At 33.3% G+C, this 23,926-nt stretch overlaps 2 protein-coding genes, 1 long non-coding RNA gene and 1 pseudogene across 3 annotated transcripts in view; all 4 read left to right on the top strand.

The window, feature by feature from the left end:
* Window positions 1–23,658, top strand: part of LOC113402326 (uncharacterized protein CG3556) — a 114,435-nt gene extending 90,777 nt beyond the window's left edge. The window contains exons 3-11 of the mRNA XM_026642539.2: window positions 17,946–18,026; window positions 18,411–18,601; window positions 19,185–19,282; window positions 20,360–20,607; window positions 20,919–21,079; window positions 21,211–21,427; window positions 22,342–22,492; window positions 22,819–23,030; window positions 23,398–23,658. Of these exons, the coding sequence (XP_026498324.2) occupies window positions 17,951–18,026; window positions 18,411–18,601; window positions 19,185–19,282; window positions 20,360–20,607; window positions 20,919–21,079; window positions 21,211–21,427; window positions 22,342–22,492; window positions 22,819–23,030; window positions 23,398–23,459 (1,416 nt within the window). The 5' untranslated portion in view covers window positions 17,946–17,950 and the 3' untranslated portion in view covers window positions 23,460–23,658. The remainder of the gene's footprint in view (window positions 1–17,945; window positions 18,027–18,410; window positions 18,602–19,184; window positions 19,283–20,359; window positions 20,608–20,918; window positions 21,080–21,210; window positions 21,428–22,341; window positions 22,493–22,818; window positions 23,031–23,397) is intronic.
* The window catches only part of LOC135193918 (uncharacterized), a 569,995-nt gene that overhangs the window by 470,728 nt on the left and 75,341 nt on the right, over window positions 1–23,926 (top strand). The gene's annotated exons all lie outside the window — the stretch shown is intronic.
* LOC113395575 (uncharacterized) overlaps window positions 1–23,926 on the top strand; it is a 333,619-nt gene that overhangs the window by 262,667 nt on the left and 47,026 nt on the right. The window lies entirely within an intron of this gene.
* On the top strand, window positions 9,498–10,299 carry LOC113402327 (sn-1-specific diacylglycerol lipase ABHD11-like; annotated as a pseudogene).

Below are 23,926 nucleotides of genomic sequence, written 5' to 3'. Positions count from 1 at the left end.
ATCGGATAGTTATTAGTCTAAACTATTTAAAAAGATTTTTTCACTCTGGTCGGTAAGATTTGATTCGGAGGACGCGCCTTCGTGAGTGAACAGATCAGACTTTACGACTTCTGATTTAATCCAATAAATTTGCTCAGTACCTTTTTTTATTAATGCAGACGATACACGCATACATATTTCCTATTTATAATAACATCAAAAAGTTGTCCCGTGATTCAGTTGTAAGGATTTCTTTTTAACAAGATATGGGAAACGTAGGGTCGTCATATACTGGTCTTCATATGACGGTTATATTGTTAACTGAATGTCACTATTAGACAAAAATCTTTTTCCTGAGAAGGTTAAGCTTATACTTACTTCCTATACTATATATTTATATTATAAACAAAATGTTTTATTTTAAACTACAATCTTCCATTAGGTTTCACGTGTAGCGTTCTTTTTCGGTTTAAATGTATGTGTTTTATTCTAATCTAGAGAACCGAGATGGCCCAGTGGTTAGAACTCGTGCATCTTAACCGATGATTTCGGGTTCAAACCCAGGCAGGCACCACTGAATTTACATGTGCTTAATTTGTGTTTATAATCCACCTCGTGCTCGGCGGTGAAGGAAAACGTGAGGAAACTTGCACGTGTCTAATTTCAACGAAATTCTGCCACATGTGTATTCCACCAACCTGCACTGGAGCAGCGTGGTGGAATATGCTACAAACCTTATCCACAAAGGGAGAGGAGGCCTTAGCCCAGCAGTGGGAAATTTACAGGCTGCTAATGTAAAATGTAATTCTAATCTATAGCTTACCTTTTCCAAAACTAAATAATTTAGGCTAACAAATGCAGTGAGAAGTTGTTTTAAACGAGCCTAAGTAATTTGAATTTGTTACGAACTTTTATAGGGTTTCGTTAATCCAATGAAAAAATCTTATCCCTTATAGGATCACTGTGACTTCTGTGTGTCCGTCCTCTCAGCCTATTTTCTCAGAATCTTCAGACCAAAAACAATCCAAGATTGGTGCTCGTATTTTTAGTTACCCGATCACAAACAGCGAAGATTGTTTCTGGTTCGACAGGTCGATATAGAGTCAAAATTAACTTTCCGTGAAATAAATAAAATGAATAAATATAGTATTTTATTTAATAACGTAGACATTTTTTATGAGGTATTTATTTTAGTGTTATAAAATTGTTAAAACACTTTATATTATTCCGAATTCACAACGACAATATATTTTTTCTTCTTATTTTCGATCGCAATATTATGAAACCTCTCCTCGGATACCGACTCGCACTTGACCGGCTTTCATAGACCAGGACACTCCATTAACATGCCAGTAACATACCCAAATGAATGAAAGCTTTTTCGTACTGTATTTTTTCAGGCAGAGAAAAATCAAAACGGCTCGTTTATTTTTTATATGAGTTTTTATTATTAAAATGGCCTTTAACACAGACACAGAAACTCATGAACTCTTGTGTCACAATCTGTAAAAAAGGATACATTTTTTTATGGTCGTCGAACAGTCATACGGGTCATCTGGTGTTAAGTGGTAAACACTGCCAATAAACATTAGAGCCGTAAAAAAATAGCCTTTCCTTACATCGCCAATGTGTCCCCAAGCTTGGAAACTGAGATGTTACGTATCTTAGGCTTGTAGTTACACTGGCTCACTCACCCTTCAAAACAGAAAATAACAATACTAAGTAATACTGTTTGGTGATAGAATATATAATGAATGGACGGTGTAATAAAGTCCTAGCGCCAAGTAAAGAATCATTTAAAAAATATCTCGCCTTTTACACGCACAAAATTTCGTAAAAAGAAAAGATCATGTCTAAAATTAATTTGAAATATATTCACGTGATTACACTGCGCTGAGATGATCCCAATTGAATGGGATAAAGCCAGATTGAGTGCGAATGATGAATGACTGTGGGATTTGGACCTAAGTGTATAAGTATAGTATTGCATGAGACATAGTCTTATGTTTTTCAAATTTATATATAATAATTATAAATAATTTCCTCTTAAAAATAACTTGTTCCACCTTGTTGTTCCAAGATGAGTTTATGAAAACACGTGCAACCGAATTTCATCAGACACGTGTATGTTTCCTCATGCTGACAGGCATGCTCCGTCGACCCGATGATGACGTGTAGGTTTCCCCATGATATTTTCTCCTTCACCACCAAGGACAAAATGAAATTATCAGCACAAATTAAGCATAATCTATCTCAGCTCTTGGATTTTATTATTATCGAAACGGAAACTATATATATTATATTTTTATACATTAAACCAATGATATAATACTTAAATATTACTGAAGCATTAAGCTTATAAATCGAATCCATATTGCCACAAATCAGATTACATAGACCTTAAGCCACGAGATACGAAAAGATTCAAAACGTGTCTGAAAAACCAATATGGCTGCCAAATTGCGCGGAAAGGTCATTCGTCGCTGAGCGCCATATCCACCGTATACATTTCCCTGGAGATGGAGATACTCGTATATAATATCAAACATGTCTTATCTTACCACTGGAAGCTCACAAGAAAGTCGCTTTAAATATTTATGCCACGTCACGAAAATATTCGCCAAGTGATAAGAATATATCTAAGGAAGCTTATCCTATCAATGTATTACTAATTTTAAGAATTCTGTCTTAGCCTTTGTCGTCGCAATCCCTTTTTCTGGATCTTATTTTTTATTTTAAAAAAAATCGGTTAATTTTGAAACCCTCCATCGGATCAAAACAGTTATTCGAGTTCTTCTGTCGCGAAATTAACTGCGTTAATATCACGTAGAATCGTTGGTTCCATTCCTAATCTCTTTTTTTTTTGGAGTATTGTTGAATTGCACACTATAATATCTCCTACGTAGTTATAGGCTCGTCCTTGCTGGCTGTGGCCGAAATTCGGACACGACTTATGTTCACACGATTATTTTTGGACAATGAAAGCAATTCTTCGACTGAATAATAAATACAAATTTTCATAGACGATAAATAATCTCTAATGTTTGACGCCAATAGAATTGGATATCTTCCATTTCAGCAGTGAAAAGGCAATGACTTCAAGTAGTAAAAGAGATATGGGAAAAATGTAAATTGTCCTTGCATTTCAAAGTCGAGTGGGAGATGCCTTAATGCATATTTTACATAATGTAACACGTGTCGATAAACAAATTTGCATACGTTACAACATAAATGGGAATTGTTTAAGGTAACGGCTCTCGTTTGAATAAAATTGCTCGCTAGATTCTGAAACGTTCTGTTTTTGAAATGTTACGTGTTTTATTTTCAGGCTAATAATATATGTACCAAATATATATTTTATCGACCAGTATTAGTCCTTATAATAAAAATAAATGACAAGGTAATTTTAAAGGCATATTTTTAATTAAAATTGTCATTTAAAGTTTTTATTTTGGACAGTATTCGATGTCATTGCAAAATATCTGTTAATAAATGGGGAAAATCAAAACAAATTAGTTTTTTGATATCAGAAAAATAGTTAAAATATCATAAAATAAAATCGAACTGAGCACACTATATATATTCTAAATATGTCTTCCACAAACTTATAATAATTATTATGGTCGAATTTCTACCACCTTCCAACAAGTACTTTGAAAAAACAGATCAGTTGACTGTATATTTATTGTATCCGTCTCGACTTCGCACGGAATAAAGACATTTATTACAATACGTTGATATCCTAATATACAATATCTAACAATCGACGTGTTTTTTTTTTTTTTTTTCGATATCATTAACAACCATCGCTTCATATTTCTAAATTATTCCTTATAAACCTAATATGTAATAAACATTGACACGACAAATCGATCTGTCTTACTTATCTAATTAATAATTTTTTACTTTATACGTATTTGACGCAAATTTAATTCTATAGATATATTTTTTAAATATGTACTCTTATAATATTTTTTTAATAACAGCCATTATTATTGAGACCAGAAGTACTTATTATTGTGGTAAAACCAAATAACTTGAGTTAATTTAGTTTTTCATAATATATTTCGTTATGTGTGACTATGTGATATTGATAATGTCTTCCTGACTAATTTCGACCACAGCGTACATTCTCATCGGAGATTGTCAGCGTTCATTTAACGTTATGAACGCGATTTCTGAACGATTCGATCTATTTTATTGGATTGAGTCGCATAGAAATTGCATTGAAATTAATCAAAAAATTTAAAAAATACTAAATCATATACGATCTTCATAAACATGAAATTGTTATATGTATTTCTAGAGCCAATTGATATTTTGCATCAATGTTTTTAATGCATTGTAGTCGATACCTACTAAAATAATAAGTGCATATATAATTCGCATTAACATCTGTTTACGTTACATTTATTTTACCAATGAAATAAACAAATACATTTTAATTTAAGTCGCTCTGTCACCACCGAAAATGGTGTTACAACCTGATGTCATTGACGAAGCGTTTTCGTCAGTCGGCTGACTACTTTTCAATTAGTGCACCAGACGGAAAATTAGCAGAGACCTAGAAGATAAATAGAGCTCTTAAAACTTGAATCTAAAAGAATGTTATATCCTATAGGATATGAGATATTATGTCTAACTGTTATAATTATATCCATCTCAATAATTATCGTTAACTAACAGTCTACGGGTTCATGTTGAGTATTATTTAACTAATTGTTTAATTGTGAAAGCCGATTGCTGAAAAAAAATGTTTGATTAATAATCACTTATATACATTACTAGCTTTTACCCGCGGCTTTGCCCGCGTAGAATATGAATATATTTACAAATTAATTTAAAATGTTACGTTAATGTAATACCTCTTTGAATACCACATTGGTATGAATTTCAACCCTTAGAATGCGAATCAACTCATATTTAATCGGTAGCCCAAAAATAAAATTTCGACCTTCTAACTTCAAAATGATAGACTTCCAGACTAACCTGAATACGAAATGTTAACAATTATTTTGCCCTTTAGGTCTAAAATATCAAGAAACGCTTAAATACGTATCTGTTCATTGTTAGTCAGTAGCTCAAAAATAAAGTTTCATGCTTCTAACTTCAAAAATGACGGTCTTCCAGACTATCCTGTATACGAAATGTCAACCCCTACTTTTTCCCTTTAGGCGTAAAATATTAAGAAACGCTTAAATATGTATCTACTCATTTTTAATCGGTATCCCAAAAATAAAGTTTCATGCTTCTAACTTAAAAAATTACGGATTTCCAGACTAACCTATATAAAAAATGTCCTACCCCTATTAAACCCCTTAGAGGTAGAATATCTAGAAACACTTAAATACGTATATAATCATTTTTAATCAGTATCCCAAAAATAAAGTTTCATATGTTTAGCTTAAAAAATGACGACTTCCATAAAAACTTACAACCCTTATTTTACCCCCTTAATGTTAGATTATCTAGAAACACTTAAATACGTATCTACTCATTTTTATTCAGTATCCCAAAAATAAAGTTTCATGTTTCTATCTTAAAAATGACGGACTTCTATACAAACTTTCAACCCTTATATCACCCCCGTAGGGGTAGAATATGCAGAAACACTTAAATAAGTATCTACTCCTTTTTAATCAGTATCCCAAAAATAAAATAATGTTTCTAACTTAAAGAAATCCATACGAACGTTCAACCCCTATTTCACCCATTTAGGGGTAGAATATCCAAAATTCGCTCCCGAGTGGGTGTCATGATATTATGTTATTTTATAAGTGTACAGCCTAAAATATAAGTTTTATGCTTCTAGTTCTAAAAATTCTAAACATGACAATACTTTCAACAACTTACAACCTTTCATCCCCCCTTTCAACCTTCACAGCACTTTTTCCAAATAAAAAGCCTATGTCCTTTCTCAGGCTCTAGACTATTTGTGTACCAAATTTCATTTAAATCGGTCCAGTAGTTTTGGCGTGAAAGCGAGACAGACAGTCAGACAGACAAAGTTACCTTCGCATTTAGAATATTAGTATGGAAGTATGGATTGTTATTTCAATCGCTAGAGAGCTCCGATAATAACCGCGTCCGATCGCTGCTAAATTCAAAGTGCTACAGGGAGAACCGCGGCATCCGACGCGCCTATAGCACGCTCCCGCCGCACCGGCCGGCCGGTACCACCGCAAACGCTACGTTCCGCAATTTTTAAAACTGTAATATCTTCGAAAATATTCATTTAAATTACATGCTGTAAAGGCCCATATTGATCTATATTTAATGCACAATTTATTTAAGGTACCTAATTGGATAAGGATTCATGCTGTATAGGTTAAAATCGCTTCGAAAATTGGCCAATATTTGTGGTAAAAAATAAATGACAAAAAAATGTTATTGTGGGCTATCTTTAAGAGATAGACATATACCATCGCGGACTTTTTTGTAGATATTTTTGAGGTGTACAATTCTGTAGTACATTATTTTGATCTATCTAGTAGGGTTCAGCCAGCGTTTCCAATGTAAGCGCAAAAAAATGTAGAAATTTACGACATCACATTAGAAACTTTTAAAATTATCAGTGTTACTTAACTATATTGTCTATGTATTATATACAAAAACCTTCCTCTCGTATCACTCTATCTATTAAAAAAAACCGCATCAAAATCCGTTGCATAGTTTTAAAGATTTAAGCATAGACAGAAAAAGACAGTCAGCGGCAACAATTTTGTTTTATACTATATAGTGATAACAAATAGGTACAACGCACACAGTTTTCACTCATTAGGAAAGACAAACCGCTATGTCCCTGCGTTTTAAAACTGTAATATCTTCGAAAATATTCATTTAAATTACATGCTGTAAAGGGCCATATTGATCTATATTGAGTGCACAATTTATTTAAGGTACCTAATTGGATAAGGATTAATGCTGTATAGGTTAAAATCGCTTCGAGAATTGGCCAATATTTGTGGTAAAAAATAAATGACAAAAAAATGTTATTGTGGGCTATCTTTAAGAGATAGACATATACCATCGCGGACTTTTTTGTAGACATTTTTGAGGTGTACAATTCTGTAGTACATTATTTTGATCTATCTAGTAGGGTTCAGCCAGCGTTTCCAATGTAAGCGTAAAAAAATGTATAAATTTACGACATCACATTAGAAACTTTTAAAATTATCAGTGTTACTTAACTATATTGTCTATGTATTATATACAAAAACCTTCCTCTCGAATCACTCTATCTATTAAAAAAAACTGCATCAAAATCCATTGCGTAGTTTTAAAGATTTAAGCGTACAAAGGGACATAGGGACAGAGAAAGCGACTTTGTTTTATACTATGTAAAGATACAGTTCAATTCTTAACTTAATGGCTGGCTTTGACTTGTTTAAACAAAGCACAGATTATATTATTACGACATTGTCATTTAGCATAATAAAATTAAAAAAAATATTCCAATGTACGCATCATCATAAACCTACAATAATATTGGTTAATAAAAACGAAACGTCATATTTACTACTCATATATACTCTGCTTATAACCACCTAATTGTAAAACTTATTAACTTACAAACTCAGATATAATTACCAAACTGTAATTTTACTATTAAACAAAGTTTAGGATCCCATATCGCACTAAACAAACAAATCTAGATCCAAGACTTGTCTAGCTAACACGAACATGTTTACCGCCAGTAATGGAGTAAGCCTTCCCACGCCTCGCTGGCGGGTCTTACCAATTAGCGCAGCAGACGGAAAATTACCCTTACCTGGGGTAACCCAAATTGTCGCCTTTGATGTAAATTCATTTTACATTATTTTTTTCAAGATTAAAATCACTCAGTGGATTAATTTCATTTCTCGCTACCAATTTATCCCATATTTTATTTTAAGGTTTTCGATTTACAATTTAATAAATAGTAAAATATTCACAAACGTCTCATCTATAACTATTTTTTTGTCTATTCGCTTAAAACTATTAACATTTTGTTTTTTTTTTTTTAATTTAGTGACAAATAGTTTTACCATATTCTTTCTACAGGTAGTATTTTTATTTAGATTTTCTTACAAAATATAGATGAGGTTCTTTATTAATATTTATAGGTGATTTTTTTGTAAATTTTATTGAATATCTTCTAACGTTGCACATAAAGTTTAATAATAAAACATATTTCTTATAACGGGCATTTTGATTTGATGTACCCCAATTCCCATGATAGATTTAAGCATAAATTGCTTATTTACGCTATAACTCTGTTATTGGGTCACCTATAACTCAAAGTATTTGTTACCTTCCTACGGAAGATTAATGCCTCTTCGGTTATTTATTTTATTTTTATTATTTGTAAAAATGTTTATACAATTAGTGTATGTTTAGTTATAATTTAAATCTTTTATTTATATTCTTTAATTTATATGAACTCTAAAACACTCGTCACTACAATTTAATTATTTACTTTAGATTATGTTTTATACAGTTATTAAAAAAATCATGCACTATTAAAATGTTTACTGTATATAAATTACGCATTAAAATATTGTATTCTGTTGACTACATTTTGAGTTAATCTGTATTATCAAGAATGACATGTGCGTGTCATGAATTCATTAATTTTCAGTTGTAAACCCTGAATCCTGAATGTCAACCGCACGTCAAAAAATGTTTAAAATTTGAAACTAAACATGCAGTGTTTTAACAATATAACAAAATTTATTTCTAAAATATGTTCAAATTCATTATGCCGCTTAACTCCCATAATTATGCGAAGTGTAGCGACCTCCACCACAGACGAAACTGTGGATTTGGCTTATTCTTCATACGAATACACTGACAAAACTGTGAAAGCCACCGTTAATAATATTGCATGCCTTGTTGGGTTAAAAAAATAACTGGATTGACGTGAGTAAATCGATTCATGAAACAACTGGTAGAAGGGTGATTAGTATTGACGCACGAAACCACGATGACAGCGATCGTTCTCCCGAGCATACTTACTTTCATATGGCGGCTGATATTAGGAAGCTTCTTCAAAAGCTAAGGTGCCTAAGGTATCTCTATTCGGACACAGTATGGGAGGTATAACTGCTATGGTGTTTTCACTGTTGAGGTTGGCATTTATTACAAATGATGTTAATTATATGGTTTATCTTTACTAAACTATTAAATATATTTTTTCATTATGTAAAAAATTACCTACATTTTTAAAAATATTTAGTACATTTTAATATACTAAATTATAAAAAAAAATTGTTGTAACATAACTAAAAATAACTTCTTTCCTCTATTGCTGCTGTTAAAATATTTTATTTCTTATAGACTGTCTTACCAAAGTCTAGTAAAAATTTATATACTTTTTTTAGCAATTAAACATAAAAATTTACCATATGTATCTACTCTCTACGTGTAACTCACTTGCCCATACTTTGCTTGTACACCGTGTGGTGTGGCAACTACTTACTTTTGATTGGTTTATTTACTATCAAAAATAAAAAAAAACTACCTAATTATAATTTTAATATGGCAACATTTTACATTTAAAAATTTGTATATTATTATTTCAGTCTGATTTGGTGCCAAGCCTGATTGTAGAAGACATATCACCAGTACAAACGAGTCCTCATATTAACCATATTAAATCTGTTAGATGCTATGGCTACTATGTCTGTCAAACCAGATATTTCAATGTCCAAAGCAAGGGAACTGGTTGATGAACATTTGAAATCAGTAACCCTTGATATCAATATATGAAATTACTTAATCTCAAACTTAGTCCAGCGTGATATTGGCTACACATGGCAAGTTAATTTGGCAGCTCTGAAAGAAAATTTTAAACAGCACATTGCAAATTTTCCATATAATCTAAAAGGTTTTCAATATGTCGGCCCAACTCTTTTCATTGGAGGAACTCTTTGAATTTACATTGGGTACTTATTTTAGTTTTGAACATACTTCAATTTAATATTATTTTCTTAGTGAAAAATTTGGCTAATTTGAATGAGATATTATCATTAGTCATAAGGATCATTTGAATTTATTATTATATATAAAAATAAATAAAATAAAACCTACAGACCTAATATATAGAGCTGCAATCATTTAAAAACTACCAAAATTAATTGGTTTACCTAATAAACTATTGAGTTATTTAGTAATTAATTTGTATTTGTTTACAGCAAAAATGACCTGCAAACAATAAAAGAATACTTCCCACTAGCTGAACTCACTTATATTGAAGATGCTGGACATTGAATACATATTCAACAGCCAGATAAATTCCATAAAGTTTTCTGTAAATTCATTGCAGAAAATTTATGTTGACTCTATTTATGTTGATTCTATTCCGATGTATAACACAATATAAGTCATTCTAATTGCTAAACTATTGTGTTGGCTATGTCTTATGTACCCTATATACATATCAGATATTTACCATCAAAACGAAATACTAACTATTGTTGTGTTCCAAGAGTGAACCAGTGTAACTTATTATCTTAGTTCCCAAAGTTGGTCGTACATTGGTTATGTAATGTAAAGTTATACTTTTCTTACAGCATCTGAGTCTATTAGCATTGGTGGCCACTTACCATCAGGGGTACCATATTACATATAACGAACGAAAATTATATTTTTTTACTTAATGTATAAAATAAGAACAAATTATATTATTAATTAATCATACAAAGATCTAAAGTAATTATAATATTAAGAATCAACTTTGTTTTTTATTTAATGTTATTAAATGTTACAATAATTTTATCTTTATGTCGCACAACTAAAGTTAATTGAAGATCTTTACAATTTTCATATATGGAAGTATTTTAAATAGGTTTTTTTTTAAATTAATATTTAAGTTATGCATTTTAAATAGAATTTTTAGCTATTAATTTCAATAATGATGCTGTAAAAAACAATAATCATCTCATTGAATGCCAATGGTGTGGGATAGTTAATTTTATTTCGAAAAACAAGATTAAAAAAAACATATATATATATTTATTAACTCAAGACGCACTAAAACACAATTGTAATATTAATTTAGTTATTTTTCTCTTATTAATATTAATCTTAAATATATTTTCTTTTAGGGATCCCTCACGTGCAACAATCCCCTGTAATATAGTTCCGATGTGTTTGCATGACATACGTTTCAGAATGAATGAAGGAAATATCAAGTCAACATCATTTGACATACATATATTATTTTCGTTCTTCTAGGGCGGAAATGAATCCTTATCGTTCCTTCCTTTTGCAGATAGTTGTCAAATTGATAACTTTATATAAACGTACTATAGGTACATACATTTAAATACATTTACCAATTAAACAATTTATCCTATTACAAGGTTATAAAGACAAAAAGCGCCGTGTTAATATTTTTGTTGATTCGTGCAATATAAAATATGATTAATACATCATTGACGAATAAGAGTGACTACTGATATTTAGATTTACTTTTAGAAATGGTATGTCAATCACGTTCCGAACCAGACATAGTCTTTGCTTTTAATTTATTTTTTAATCTACATTTAATAAAGCCATCTTGAATTTAGAGGTGATTTTTTGTTTATTTTCAATTTTAAACGAAAAATGCTCATTACCAAAGTTGGGAATTAAATTTCTTAGAGTTTTAGTCTTCATCATTTTTTTCCTAGGCTCGATTTAGACCTGAAAAATGGTGGAGTGAACGTAAATATTATATCGATTATTATTGTTTCTTTCGATGTCAACCCCCGTTTTTTAACTAATTCAACTGGGCTATTTAAGTTTTTAAGTTAGTTAATAAATATATATTAACTAAACTAACTTAAAAACTCAAATAGCCCTATCACATTCATATGACAGTTAAAATCATAACGCAAATATTTTATCTACTCTTCTAAGACTTTATACAGTACAATTTAAATCTTACAACTAACGCGTTTTACACTCACTTCAATGAAATAGATATTTTTGAATTATTTATATACAGGCCTTTAACGCAAGTAATTTTTTAATTAGAACGTAACGTTGTGAAGACTACGAATCGGCGGCATGTGTTGAAAAACAACAAAATTGAGCATTTCGAACAGGATATGAGAATGTATGAATCATAGACAAATTACCTACATTAACATTCAACATTATCACATACCTACTTTGATCCTTATAAGCGACAACATAGAATAATACAGAATCTATGTTTTTATATGTATGTATATATTGCTTTATTAAAAAAATCTTCATGTCCAATTTTCAAAAAAATCGGGTCCAAAACAGACAATCGGGCGTACCTATACGCCCCGTATTTTGGATCTTACAATCCACACCAAGTTGAAAAATTCCCTCTGTACGTATATTCTTTTATAGAAATTTATAAACTCTAATAAATGAAATTGTAGCCTGGGCTCTCCTTATTTTAATACAGGTAAACAGTTTGTAATTATTAAAGTTGGAAAATTAGAAAATTCTTGTAATGCATTAACTAATAAGCTGCTCGAACTTAGCTCAAAAAGCACTGATTATGAACAACGCAAACACTATAAGTACCACGTCAAAGTTAAAATAGCTTAAATACGCGAAGTTGCGGCAAGTTCCTAGTTATGCATAAACCTCGTATATCTACTACCTGCCAATATTTTTGTAAGTAAAAATTTATCACTAAGATTCATTACGCGATTGAAAAGGAAGTACCAGGACTACAGCCGTGGAAGAGGTTCATCAATCTCATGTCAGATAAAACACGGACCGTTGCCCGTATAGATAAATTGTCTTTGTAATGTGAACAAACGGTGAAACAAATGAAGCCAGGAAACGAGCGGAATCACGTTACATAAGTGCGATTATATACAGGGTTATTGGTAATTCGACGTATTCCCGTTAGGAGGTAATAGGGGTGACTATTTGCGATAATTTTAACCCCCATATGCATGATGCAAAAGTGAACCATTTTTAAGTTATCGCGTTTTTTAGATTTTTTTCAAAATAAGTCAAAAATGCAAATGCAAAAATTTATTTTAAAAATAGTATCAATTAAAATCAATTTTTTTCTTCTGATTTATAAAAACGATTAAACACTGGATATTTTTCAATATTTAAACAATAATTATCCGTCCAAATTTAAAAATACGAGACGGAAAAAGATATTCTTTCAATATTTATTTTATTTTTTCCCTCAAATAGGCCTGAAAAACAAAAAAAAAAACCTTTAACTTGTTACATCGAAACGAGCTACATCTTCTGGTATAGCATAAATATATATATATATTCAGAAGTTTTTTTTCAGTTAGACATTCCAAAAAAATCCTCTTATTTATTGTTAAGTATTGATAAATTAGTATATTAATTTAATATACAACAAAATTACTTAAAATATGACGTAGACTTTTAATTCAATGCAATGAAAACCAAACTAAATACAAACCCTATACGAAACTATTTATAATTTTATTTGATTATACTGGCTCACTCACATTCAAATCAGAACACAACACAACTGAGGCTATAGAATATCTGATGAGTGGGTGGTACGTACCGAGACAGGCTTGCACAAAGCCCTACCACCCAGTAAAATAATTATTTGTTCACTCATTAACTGGACTCTTATGTGCCGTATTTAGTAGTTATATTTACTCGCATTATTATTTTTATACATATAATATACTCGTCCCGACTTCATACGAGTCAAATATCACAAACAATAATATTATTTGTGTAAAATAATCCTAACCCTTGATGCCATGGTCCATGGTTAAATCGCATGAAATACCTAAATCTAAGGGTTGTTGATCTTTATTCCTTCTTCGATTGGAATAGGCTATACGGAAGATATACCTATATATAAAGAATAATTTAAAATGTCGTAACCTTTTTTGCTGACTAGATATCTCGACCCAGCTCAAACCGTGACTGACGTGTAATAGTTGGTGAATGGTTTCTTTTCTGTTGAACGCACCTCAAAAAATTAAATTCCTTTTCCTTGCAATTTAAACACACTGCGGTGAAATAAAACATAAAATTATTAAAATCTGAAACCACGTGAGTGCATAGTTGTAATAACACTTGCTATCATCCTTAATAACAATAACAATATTTTTGCAAATACCTATAATCCAAAACAGTTTTGCGATAGACTATATACCTACGTCGAATATACGGGTGGTATCTACACAGACGAGACAGACTTAACGACAACCAATTACGGACGTTTTTTAACTACCGCTCGTAAAACTAATGACGTCACAATTTCTCCCCCCAACTAGAAAGAAAAACCCTCAACCCACGATAGAATTCTCATTTAATGAGGGAAACAGCAAAAACTATGCAACGGATTCATTTTCTGTTTCAAGTATAGATGCGACAAATTTAATTGATTTTTATTTTTCTTAATGAGATATTCGACTGATATTCTTAAATTTACAAAATAATAGTTGTCGCGCGCAGCGTTCAAGCTTGCTTCAAACCAAATTTAATCAAATTGCTTTGGCCGTGAAAAAGCAACAGACACACAAGTTACTTCCGCGTTTATAGTGTTAATATAGATTTTTGGTGTAACTTTATAATAAATTGCTTGTATCAAACTTTATATTACGGATACAATTTTGTGTAATCTGTCCTATTTAGAGTGAAGCGAGGAATGTACTGACGAAACTATTGCGAAATGTAGATAATATTTTATAGTATAAATTCCCAAACATATTATTTTTTCATGATAAATAATATATTCAGACTCAGACACAGTGATTGAGAAATACCAAAGCTTTAAACAAAGTATTATTACGTATCTGGTTATTCCCGTGACAGTCAAATGTAGGTTAAAGCAAAGATTAGCAATCAGCCTCAGGGATGGCCTCGCGCCACTGACGAACACAGCACGGGAATGACTGCGGATGCGTTATCACTACATATTATATAACAAAAAGACCCCTCACTACGCCTTTCTCTTTGTTTGTTTGTCTGTCCGTCTAAACCCTATAAACTCAAAATTACCGAACAGAAGGAGTGATTTGTGGGGAAGGGTTAGGTGTGTAATTCATTCAAGTTTTGGGTCAAATGTCTGAAATATGACAATGATTGTTGAATATGTCGAAAACAAATTGTGTGTGCGCCGCGTATACTATACCAGTAGAGTATATTATGATATTATATATATTACGATGTACATGTTTTATGTAGACCTTTATGCTATCGAAGCCGTGAACGATCATATCCGGTTCGTGCCGAAGGCTTCATCGGTTTTTAGTGAGTAATCCCGCATAACTCGGATTCCCCCCGAGCAACTGGGTACCTATTGTTTTACATGTGTAATTAAAAATATATAAATATGAGGGGTACGAGCTTAATGGATTTACCTAACACGTCTATTTAAGGATTAATACGTCGAAAATGATACATATTTTATTCGAGTATGTTTTTACAAGCGCTTTTAAATTGTAATTTTACAAATGCATATATAAAATGTAATGCAACGTGAACTGACAATGCATTCCAGCATGCAAGACAGCTCGTACGCGTTATTATATAAAATTTATCTTACTAAAGCGCTCGCTAAGATTTTCAGAGATTCTTTTAATTTTACTACGAGTAAAAATAGAATTTAATATTTTTCTTTGCCCTATTATGACAACATGTACTCCAACGTATACTTAATATTATAAATTATAAAGTAACTCCGTCTGTCTGATGCTCTTGCACGACGAAACCACTAAACCGAATTTGATAAAGCAATCATAAACTCCAAGGATTCCTAATTTTCTCAAGACAATAAATATATTTTTCAATTCAATTCTTAGTTTAATTTAGGCAGGCTTTTAACAATAATTGACAAAGATAGTGAGTGACAATTAACAAATCTTACGAAAGTTTTACATTTTGCGAACGCGAATCAAATCGCTGCTTTCCTAGCCTCACGCACAAGAAGCGTCGTCGTCGCTTGTTCATACATATTCAGCGCTTTATAAATATTCAATAGTTAACACATACTCACATCTCGAAGAATTATGGCGTGTTACGTAAATTGTGTTTATTTTAGATTATAAATTCTGTTTAAGATGAATACTTTGTTGTCGTATTATCTTATTCTGCTATTCATGAAATTACTAATTGTTATTATTGTCCTCCAGCATAGACCCTTTTTTATTGCAGTAAACTCAGGGCCGGACCATAAGTTTAGGGGTCCCTGGGCTAACACTACTTAGGGGCCCACCTAAGCCATATCTGAACGTAGACTTGAATTAAATGAATTGAATGGGTTTGATTAATTGCAGGACTCGCAGGGCTGCAAACCATACGGTCTGTTTAATTTAATAAAGTTATGGATTCTTTCGCATTATCGTGTTTTTTTGACTATGACTTGTTAGCTGGGGCCCCCTTGAATCCACGGGGCCCTGGGCTGATGCTCAAAAAGCCATATGGTAGATCCGGCCCTGAGTAAACTACCCACCAAAATCCACTGCCATGGCCGTCTTCGAAACATCTTACTACGGTTACTTAATATAGTTTCGAGTAGTAGCTTCACTGAATATAGTTTGTGAAATGACGATTCAAAATTGCTAGTGCCTTCTTGAATAAAGTAAATTTTGATTTTTGCTCGGAGAGGTTGCGGGACCGTGTCGATATAAGGCATCAACGGCCCCTCGCGTTCGGTATAGACCCTACTCTACCCTACTAACGTAGCCTTCTGGTGTGCTGTCAAATATTACAGATCAAAGATCAAATATTTGACATTGTTTTTTGATCCACGTTTACTTTAAAAATAAGGTTTGATTATAAAAACTTAAAAATTAAAAAAATACGTAGACTATAATTTCACATTATGCTATATATTATATTTTGAGATGTTGTACATCGCATTAGGCTATTAGTGGGGAAAATCACCCGAAGCTCTTATCTGAAACAACGGATATTTTCGCCGTATATATAAATATAATACCTAATAGAACCCGCCAAAGTAGTTTAATGGCTCTGCTAGTTCAAATTTGAATATCAAAAACGTATACCAGATCGCTGTTGTTGTTGTGGAAAGACGGCCTTTAAATTACAAGTCTATATAGTTTTGGCGTTGAGAGTTAATCAGTCTGACAATGTATATAAAATTCTAATGTGCATTTGTTCGTAATTTATTTTAATGACATTTTATTAATTTTAAATACTTTATTGCGCAGCATATAACATAGTGATAAAATGCTGCTTAAAAGCGGTCCTATCCAGTGGCGTGGCTAGATGGACAAGGGCCCCGGTGCAAGAAAAATAATCGGGCCGTCACACCCTCTTTAACTTATATTGCATTATATTTGATAAAAAAATCTTATGATCGAGGTTTTCTAGCTTCAGGAACTGGCGATATGGCTGACCCGCTCTTTTCACAGCTTAGGTTAGAGGCCCCCTGAGCTCCGGAGCCCTGGTGCACTGCACCTCCTGGCCCTACGATAGGGCCTAGGCTACGCCACTAGTCTTATCGCTTATAGCGATCTCTTACTGACATTAATTCTGCTCCTTATCAGCTCGACTGATTTTGGTGATTTTTTTTACCTATGAGTTTACTTTGATGGTTCGAAGCTATAGTTGGGTACAGATATTTTACTTTTCTGCACGTGTTTTTTCTGTATGATTAATATGTCGTATGTCCAAACCACGAGAAATATACATATACGTTTATTTCTACCCTCTTTTACCCACGTATATAATAATAATTTCGAATCTTCTTGTTATATTATCGAAATCAATGTAATTATAACACCAACTTGATAAAGAGGACTTTTAGCTTTTAAAGTCAGTTAAACATGTACTTGTAGTAAGAAGTATTAAAACTAAAAAACTTAACTCAGTGCTGATCGAGTAATTAACTATTAATTGTGAACCGTTGATAAATTAATTTGACAGTACATTTTTTACGGTTCTCGACAGGACAAGATCATTATAAGTTATTAGAAGATTTTGCTGGTATACTTCTCGCTTACTTTTCTGAAATCTCATTTTTTTTGTTTCAGCCACCATGCTCGGAATACGTTCATCCTGTGTTCTTCTCTACGCTCTGCTTATGATCCTTGTGAACGTACATGGTCAAACTGGTGAGTTTGTTTTTTATTTTTATTATTGCACCAAAAAATAAGTCACCTTATGCAGAATTCATATTCCCTAATAATCAATAAATAGTCACTTCACGTTATACTTCATATATCATACAGGTAACATTCGTATAAAATTAGCCCTCCCACTTCCCCCTTTAATTTGTAATTTCTTAAAATATTTTCTTAGCGTCTACGTCCTATTTTATTTAAATATCTGTGGAATTTTATGAAAAAACAGGAAAGATAACTTCACAAACAAAAAATCTGACAAATTCAACTAGTTTATATATATATAAATATATAAAGGAATGATTATAACTTTCACAATTTCCAGTTTATTTAAATAAAGAACAAAGATTATTCAATTAGTAAATATTTTTATAGAAACCGAAGCACCTTCCACTACGAGTACTAAACCACCACCGACGACGGTAGCTTCGACCACCGTGACATGGGAAACTGAAATCCTCAACGAGGGTCAGGCGATACAGAAGGCTTTACAATATTTGCTGCAACATAGACAGCCTGATTGGGGATGGGGGAACGATACCCATCACGTAATGCTTACGTTACAGGTAACTCCAAAGGCATATATTGAACTAAACATCACTATTTATATGAGAGGTTCGGAAGTTATTACTTAAAGTAAGGTTTAATAGCCACTGTTGGACTTAGGGCTCCTCATTTCTACTCAAAAAGTGAATGATAAGTGAGCTTGAGTAACTATAGGCACAAGGGACGTACCAACTTCTCTGCCAAGGTTGATGGGTCATTGGCGATGTTACTATTTTTTCCAGCGCCAATGTCTATGAGCAGTGGTGACCACTTACAATCAGGTAGCCTATAAGCCCATCCGACCAAGTATTTTATCAAAAAAATTAAAACAAAAACATTATGAGCACAAAATGCAGTCTCATGGTTTACAATCGATAGCTTTCGGTTAGGAGATTGGACAATTGCAAGGATGCTGAAATTACAAGGATTTGTTATGTCAAATAATAATGTAGTAACAGTCTGAAAATGTCCCGCTACTGGGCTAAAGCCTCTTCCAGCGAGGAGAAGGCTTGAAGCTAATTTCACCACGCTGGCGGATACTCATGTTTCATTGAAATTCATGCGGATCACGAAATATTAATTATATTATTTTTATTTTTATAGTTAGCGAATAACACAGGCAAAGAGATTGAACAGCAGGGATTAGAGATGCAACTATCTGCTAAGCAAATGGAGATTGAGATACTACTTATGATGTCCAAGTAAGTTTGATTATTCAAAGAAATATTCACAGATATTTACTGAAAGCGTCTTCGGTTTTTAGTGAGTAAGAATCACGCAAAACTCTGATTTGGCCCTAGGAACTGGATAACCTTTTGTTTCTCATTAATCTTGCATATGAAACAAAGGCCCTAAACCTTTTAAGAAGCAAATATCTAAGAGATTTAACACACGTATTATTTCCTCCAATATTGATAGGAGCTGGGGGCTAACTCTTCTGACTCATAATGGTAATGTTACGTTTCCGATTCGATTTCGATCCAATTTCGACTATTCCTCACAAAAATTAACCTCGCCTTCATAGTAACTGAGGACCAAATCTACTTATTTATATCAGTTACAATACGATCCCGTTTATATTCCGATTCAACTTTGGCCGAACTGCAACTGGATCATTGCGTTTGTGGAGTAGGTACTTGTTTTAACGGCAACGATCATGTTTCGATTCGATTTCGATAAACTATCAAATTGTTAGTATAATTTGAGCCCTGGTGAGCATTAATTTGATCATGGAATTTTCAAAGAAATCTTGCTACCATGATTCTACATTAGTATTGAATTAAATTTAATTAACAGCTATTTTAATTATAATAATTGTGTATATATGTTAAGAGTAGTTCGATATCCATTCCGACTTTGGTCGGGTAAAATTCATATAAAGTTTTACCATTGCCCATTGCCATTGTATGTTAGACGGTTAGATCTAGTGGCTTAATATAAGGCACAGATCTCGAGGTTCTGGGTTCAAAGCCCAGATCGGGCCAAAAAAAAGTTATTGTGTTTTTCAATCGAATCGTGCTTCGGAAAGCAAGTAAAACCGTTGGTCCTGCGCCTGAACTTTTTCGGTCGGATTTTCCGTCCCATCGGATTATGACAACGACGGAATACAGTGCACACCTGTGTTTGCGCACTGTAATGTGTCCTGCGCAGTTGGCTGGTCGCCGTATACATATACATATATATATATATATATATATATATATATATATATGTATTGTACGACTTACTTGTGTAAGTTCCAAAGTCCATTAACTGCGAGCGGTCGACTTTCTTCCAAGGCACCACGAGTCCCCGCCGCCGCTGAGCCGGCTGGCGGCGTACACGCTGGCACTGGGCGCGCTCTGCAAGGACCCGCGCGCGCTGCACGGGCGCGACCTGGTGACGGCGCTGCTGCACCGCGAGCCGCCGCACGACCTGGACTTCGCCTACGCCACGCTCGCCGCCTGCTCGTCGGCCGCGCACGTGCGGCGCCGGCACATCCGCCGCCTGCTCGACATCGCCAACGCCGCCGCCGACCACAGTCTCGGTCAGATATGCATTGCTTTGCTCAAGTTATTTATGTACTATATCTTATCAGAATTGATCAGAGGCAAGCTCGACGCTGCCGTTCACTCTTTAGTTATAGTGTAAATTTAATTATTCCCATTCAATTATTCTTAAACGTTATTAATTTATTTTAGGAAATAGGGAAAGCGAAATTATATTTAGCAATAACAATTAACAACCAGGTCAAAGTTTCAACCCACTGAAAATTCTTGTTATTAAACCTCGCTATAAGTATAACAATAAGAATAAATACAGAAAACTGACATACAGTTTAAATTTCCATCGTCACAGATACAATTTCAATGGTTATCTTGGCACTGCGCTGCGTAGTACAAGATCACCGTCACCGAAGTCTGATACATTTCGTACGAAGACCGATGGCTGGTCTGGCGCGGCAGCAACATCCCGACGGCAGTTTTGGTACCTTGACCACAACAGCGTTAGCTATACAGGTACTACTTAAAAAGCGACCACTACTAATAAAAGTAACGTTAAAGTAAGTTAACGTCGCTGTAACATAGTAAAACGATTATCAAATTTATAAAATCGAACAAATATGAAAGCACATGTGAATTATTTCCAGGCTCTCGAAGATTCTGACAATGGCCCCGGAGCTCACCAACACTGGAGTCTCCCCGCTGCGAGGAAGTGGCTGCTCGAGCGACAGGAGCCTGATGGCGGTTGGGGCGATGTAGCAAAAACCGCAGCAGCGGTCGCAGCGCTCACTCCTGCATCCCTTGCTGCTGTTCGACCACCGCATTGCAGCGACAAATTGCTAGATAGTCGACATGAACCACTTGGTAATATATTAAATATGTCATTTAACATAATGATACCGAAAAAGATTTCTTTTATTTTTTACTCTTATTTGTTACAAGACTAAAGATTTTACTAAACAAAACATTATAAACATACGCCTTACACATACACATATACACATACACATAAATTTAAACTTATATATCATAGACTACGTACTTTTTATTTCTAAACATGGGAATCCCCAAAAAATCCAAAAACTCCAAAACAGCCTATCTGTTTCTATAGCAACTTGTGAATGTCCCGCGACGGAATTTACACAAGAAGATTTGTTAAATCCTCAACATGGGAACTTTGACACCAACTCCAATTCCATTATGAGTTTTTAAATATAAACATGACTAACGGAATTTCATCTGATACATGCATGTTTCCTAACCATGGTCTTTTTTCATTGTCGAAGACGAAATGGAATATTAAAACAATTGCTGGTATTTGTGCACGCAGCTTTATTTATCTTCATTTTGTAATTGAATAAGTATCGAAAGTGCTTCAAGTTTGTCCAGTGTGTCCAGTTTGTCAAATGTATTTGAATTTAATTAAACCATCTTTTGGACACATCAATGGCATAAACAACTCTGGTACTAAGTGCACAAAAACATTATAAAAACCCATTATAAAGGCCCTGTTTTAAAAACCTTGTACATTAACCAAAGATTGTGGATATAAACCAAAGCCAGCACCACTTCATTTTTAACGGTGACAAAGTAAAACTTCATCAAATCACATACATTTCGTATTTTTACCCAATAGGCATTAGAGCAGCATGGTGTAACGTACAACTAACCTAACCCTCACCTCGAACGAAGAAACTAACTTTGCCCAGAAGTGGGATATTCACAATCTTTACTCTTTCCTGTTTTATTTGTTTAAATAAATATGTATTTATTTTCAGATAACAATGGCGGAGACGGCAGCTTGAAGCTGGCGTACCAAGCAGGTCACTCGAGCAATGATTCCGACGCTCGCAATGTCTCCTTTACGTATACGCTCTGGCTTGGAACCAATGTTACCGAAAATTATACTTTATATATGATAGCTCCAAGGTAATATATTTATACCACTACTCTAACCTAAAAACAGTTCCAACGTCGCCAATGCGCCACCAACCCTGGGAACTAAGATGTTGTATCCATTGTACCTGTAGTTACACTTTGTCATTCCCCTTCAAACTAGAACACAACAATACTAAATATTGTTGTTTGCCGGGAGAATATATGATATGTCTTGCGTAATTAGTTGTTATCTGTTTAATGAAATTTTACCTGAAACACACATAGCAAAAGCTCAAGTTTATAAAGACTATGCACAGATAACGAATTAAATATTTTACATGATAAATATGTTCTAAGAATAGTGCTTTTATTTCCAGGAACATATCATTCTATCACGTCATGCAAATGGCTGCAGAACAGGACCCTAAGTTTAAGTTTGAAGCTAGTGAATGGCCTAATGGTCACTATGTGCACACTCTAGCTGGTCACAAGGAGGAACCCATGGGCTACCACTACTGGTTGCTGTACCGCTTACCTGAGATACCCGACCCTGTCAGCCCTCCTGGCAATCAACTGGTTGCTCCTGTCGGTACGTAATTTCTATTAACTTGTATAAACATACTACAAAGCTTACCATTTTGTAGTTATTATGAAGAAAATGCAGAATATCTAATAAAATGTGGCACCTTTTGTTAAGATATCATGGACAACTCTATTATTATTGCAATAGTTGTCCCAGTATATTTTAATATCTAATATCTATTATATTTTATATACAATTTGCCTTTTATAACAAAACTTTTAAATAAGAATTTTGCTAAAAATTGCCCTATACAAAAAATGACACGGTGATTAGAATGAATGCGCTGTCAAACTAACGTTTCAGATAAAATTTGAATGGCGTCCATCGACACAATGCTCTCGAACAGATACTAATTTTAAGTTTTATTTTTCAGGTGTTGACGATTTACTCGTAGAAGACGGGGAACATTACCTCTTCTGGTACAAGAAGCTGTAATTCTTATAACAGGATTTTCTTTATCAAATTGTGATTTAATATTTAAGCCACTGAAATAAATCTGCGATCTGATGCTGGAAAAGCCAAAGTAAATGTAACCCACATTTTGCGAAATAATTTAAATTAATATATAATTACTTCGTGCTAAAATTACATAAGCTTTACAGAATCGATACCAAAAATATCACGCAAGAAAGCATATTAATAATAATAAACGCGAAAGTAAATCTGTCTGTCTGTTACTCTTACAGCCAAACCAATGAACCAAATTTGACGAAAGTTGGTATTCTTGAAACCTTTGGAAAAAAATAAGAAAAAAACAAAAAAAAAAACTTTGACTTTGACCTCAAGGAAGGACTTATGACTATCTTTAATGCCTTAGACCTGACCCGATTATCAAAAGTAAAGCTTATTGATATTGGCCCTTTTAGCACCATGTCACAGAATCGATTTTCAACAAGATTGTT

This window comes from Vanessa tameamea, chromosome 21 (genome assembly GCF_037043105.1).
Source record: "Vanessa tameamea isolate UH-Manoa-2023 chromosome 21, ilVanTame1 primary haplotype, whole genome shotgun sequence".
Taxonomy (NCBI): Eukaryota; Metazoa; Arthropoda; class Insecta; order Lepidoptera; family Nymphalidae; genus Vanessa; species Vanessa tameamea.
This window is presented reverse-complemented; position numbering and strand designations above follow the sequence as displayed.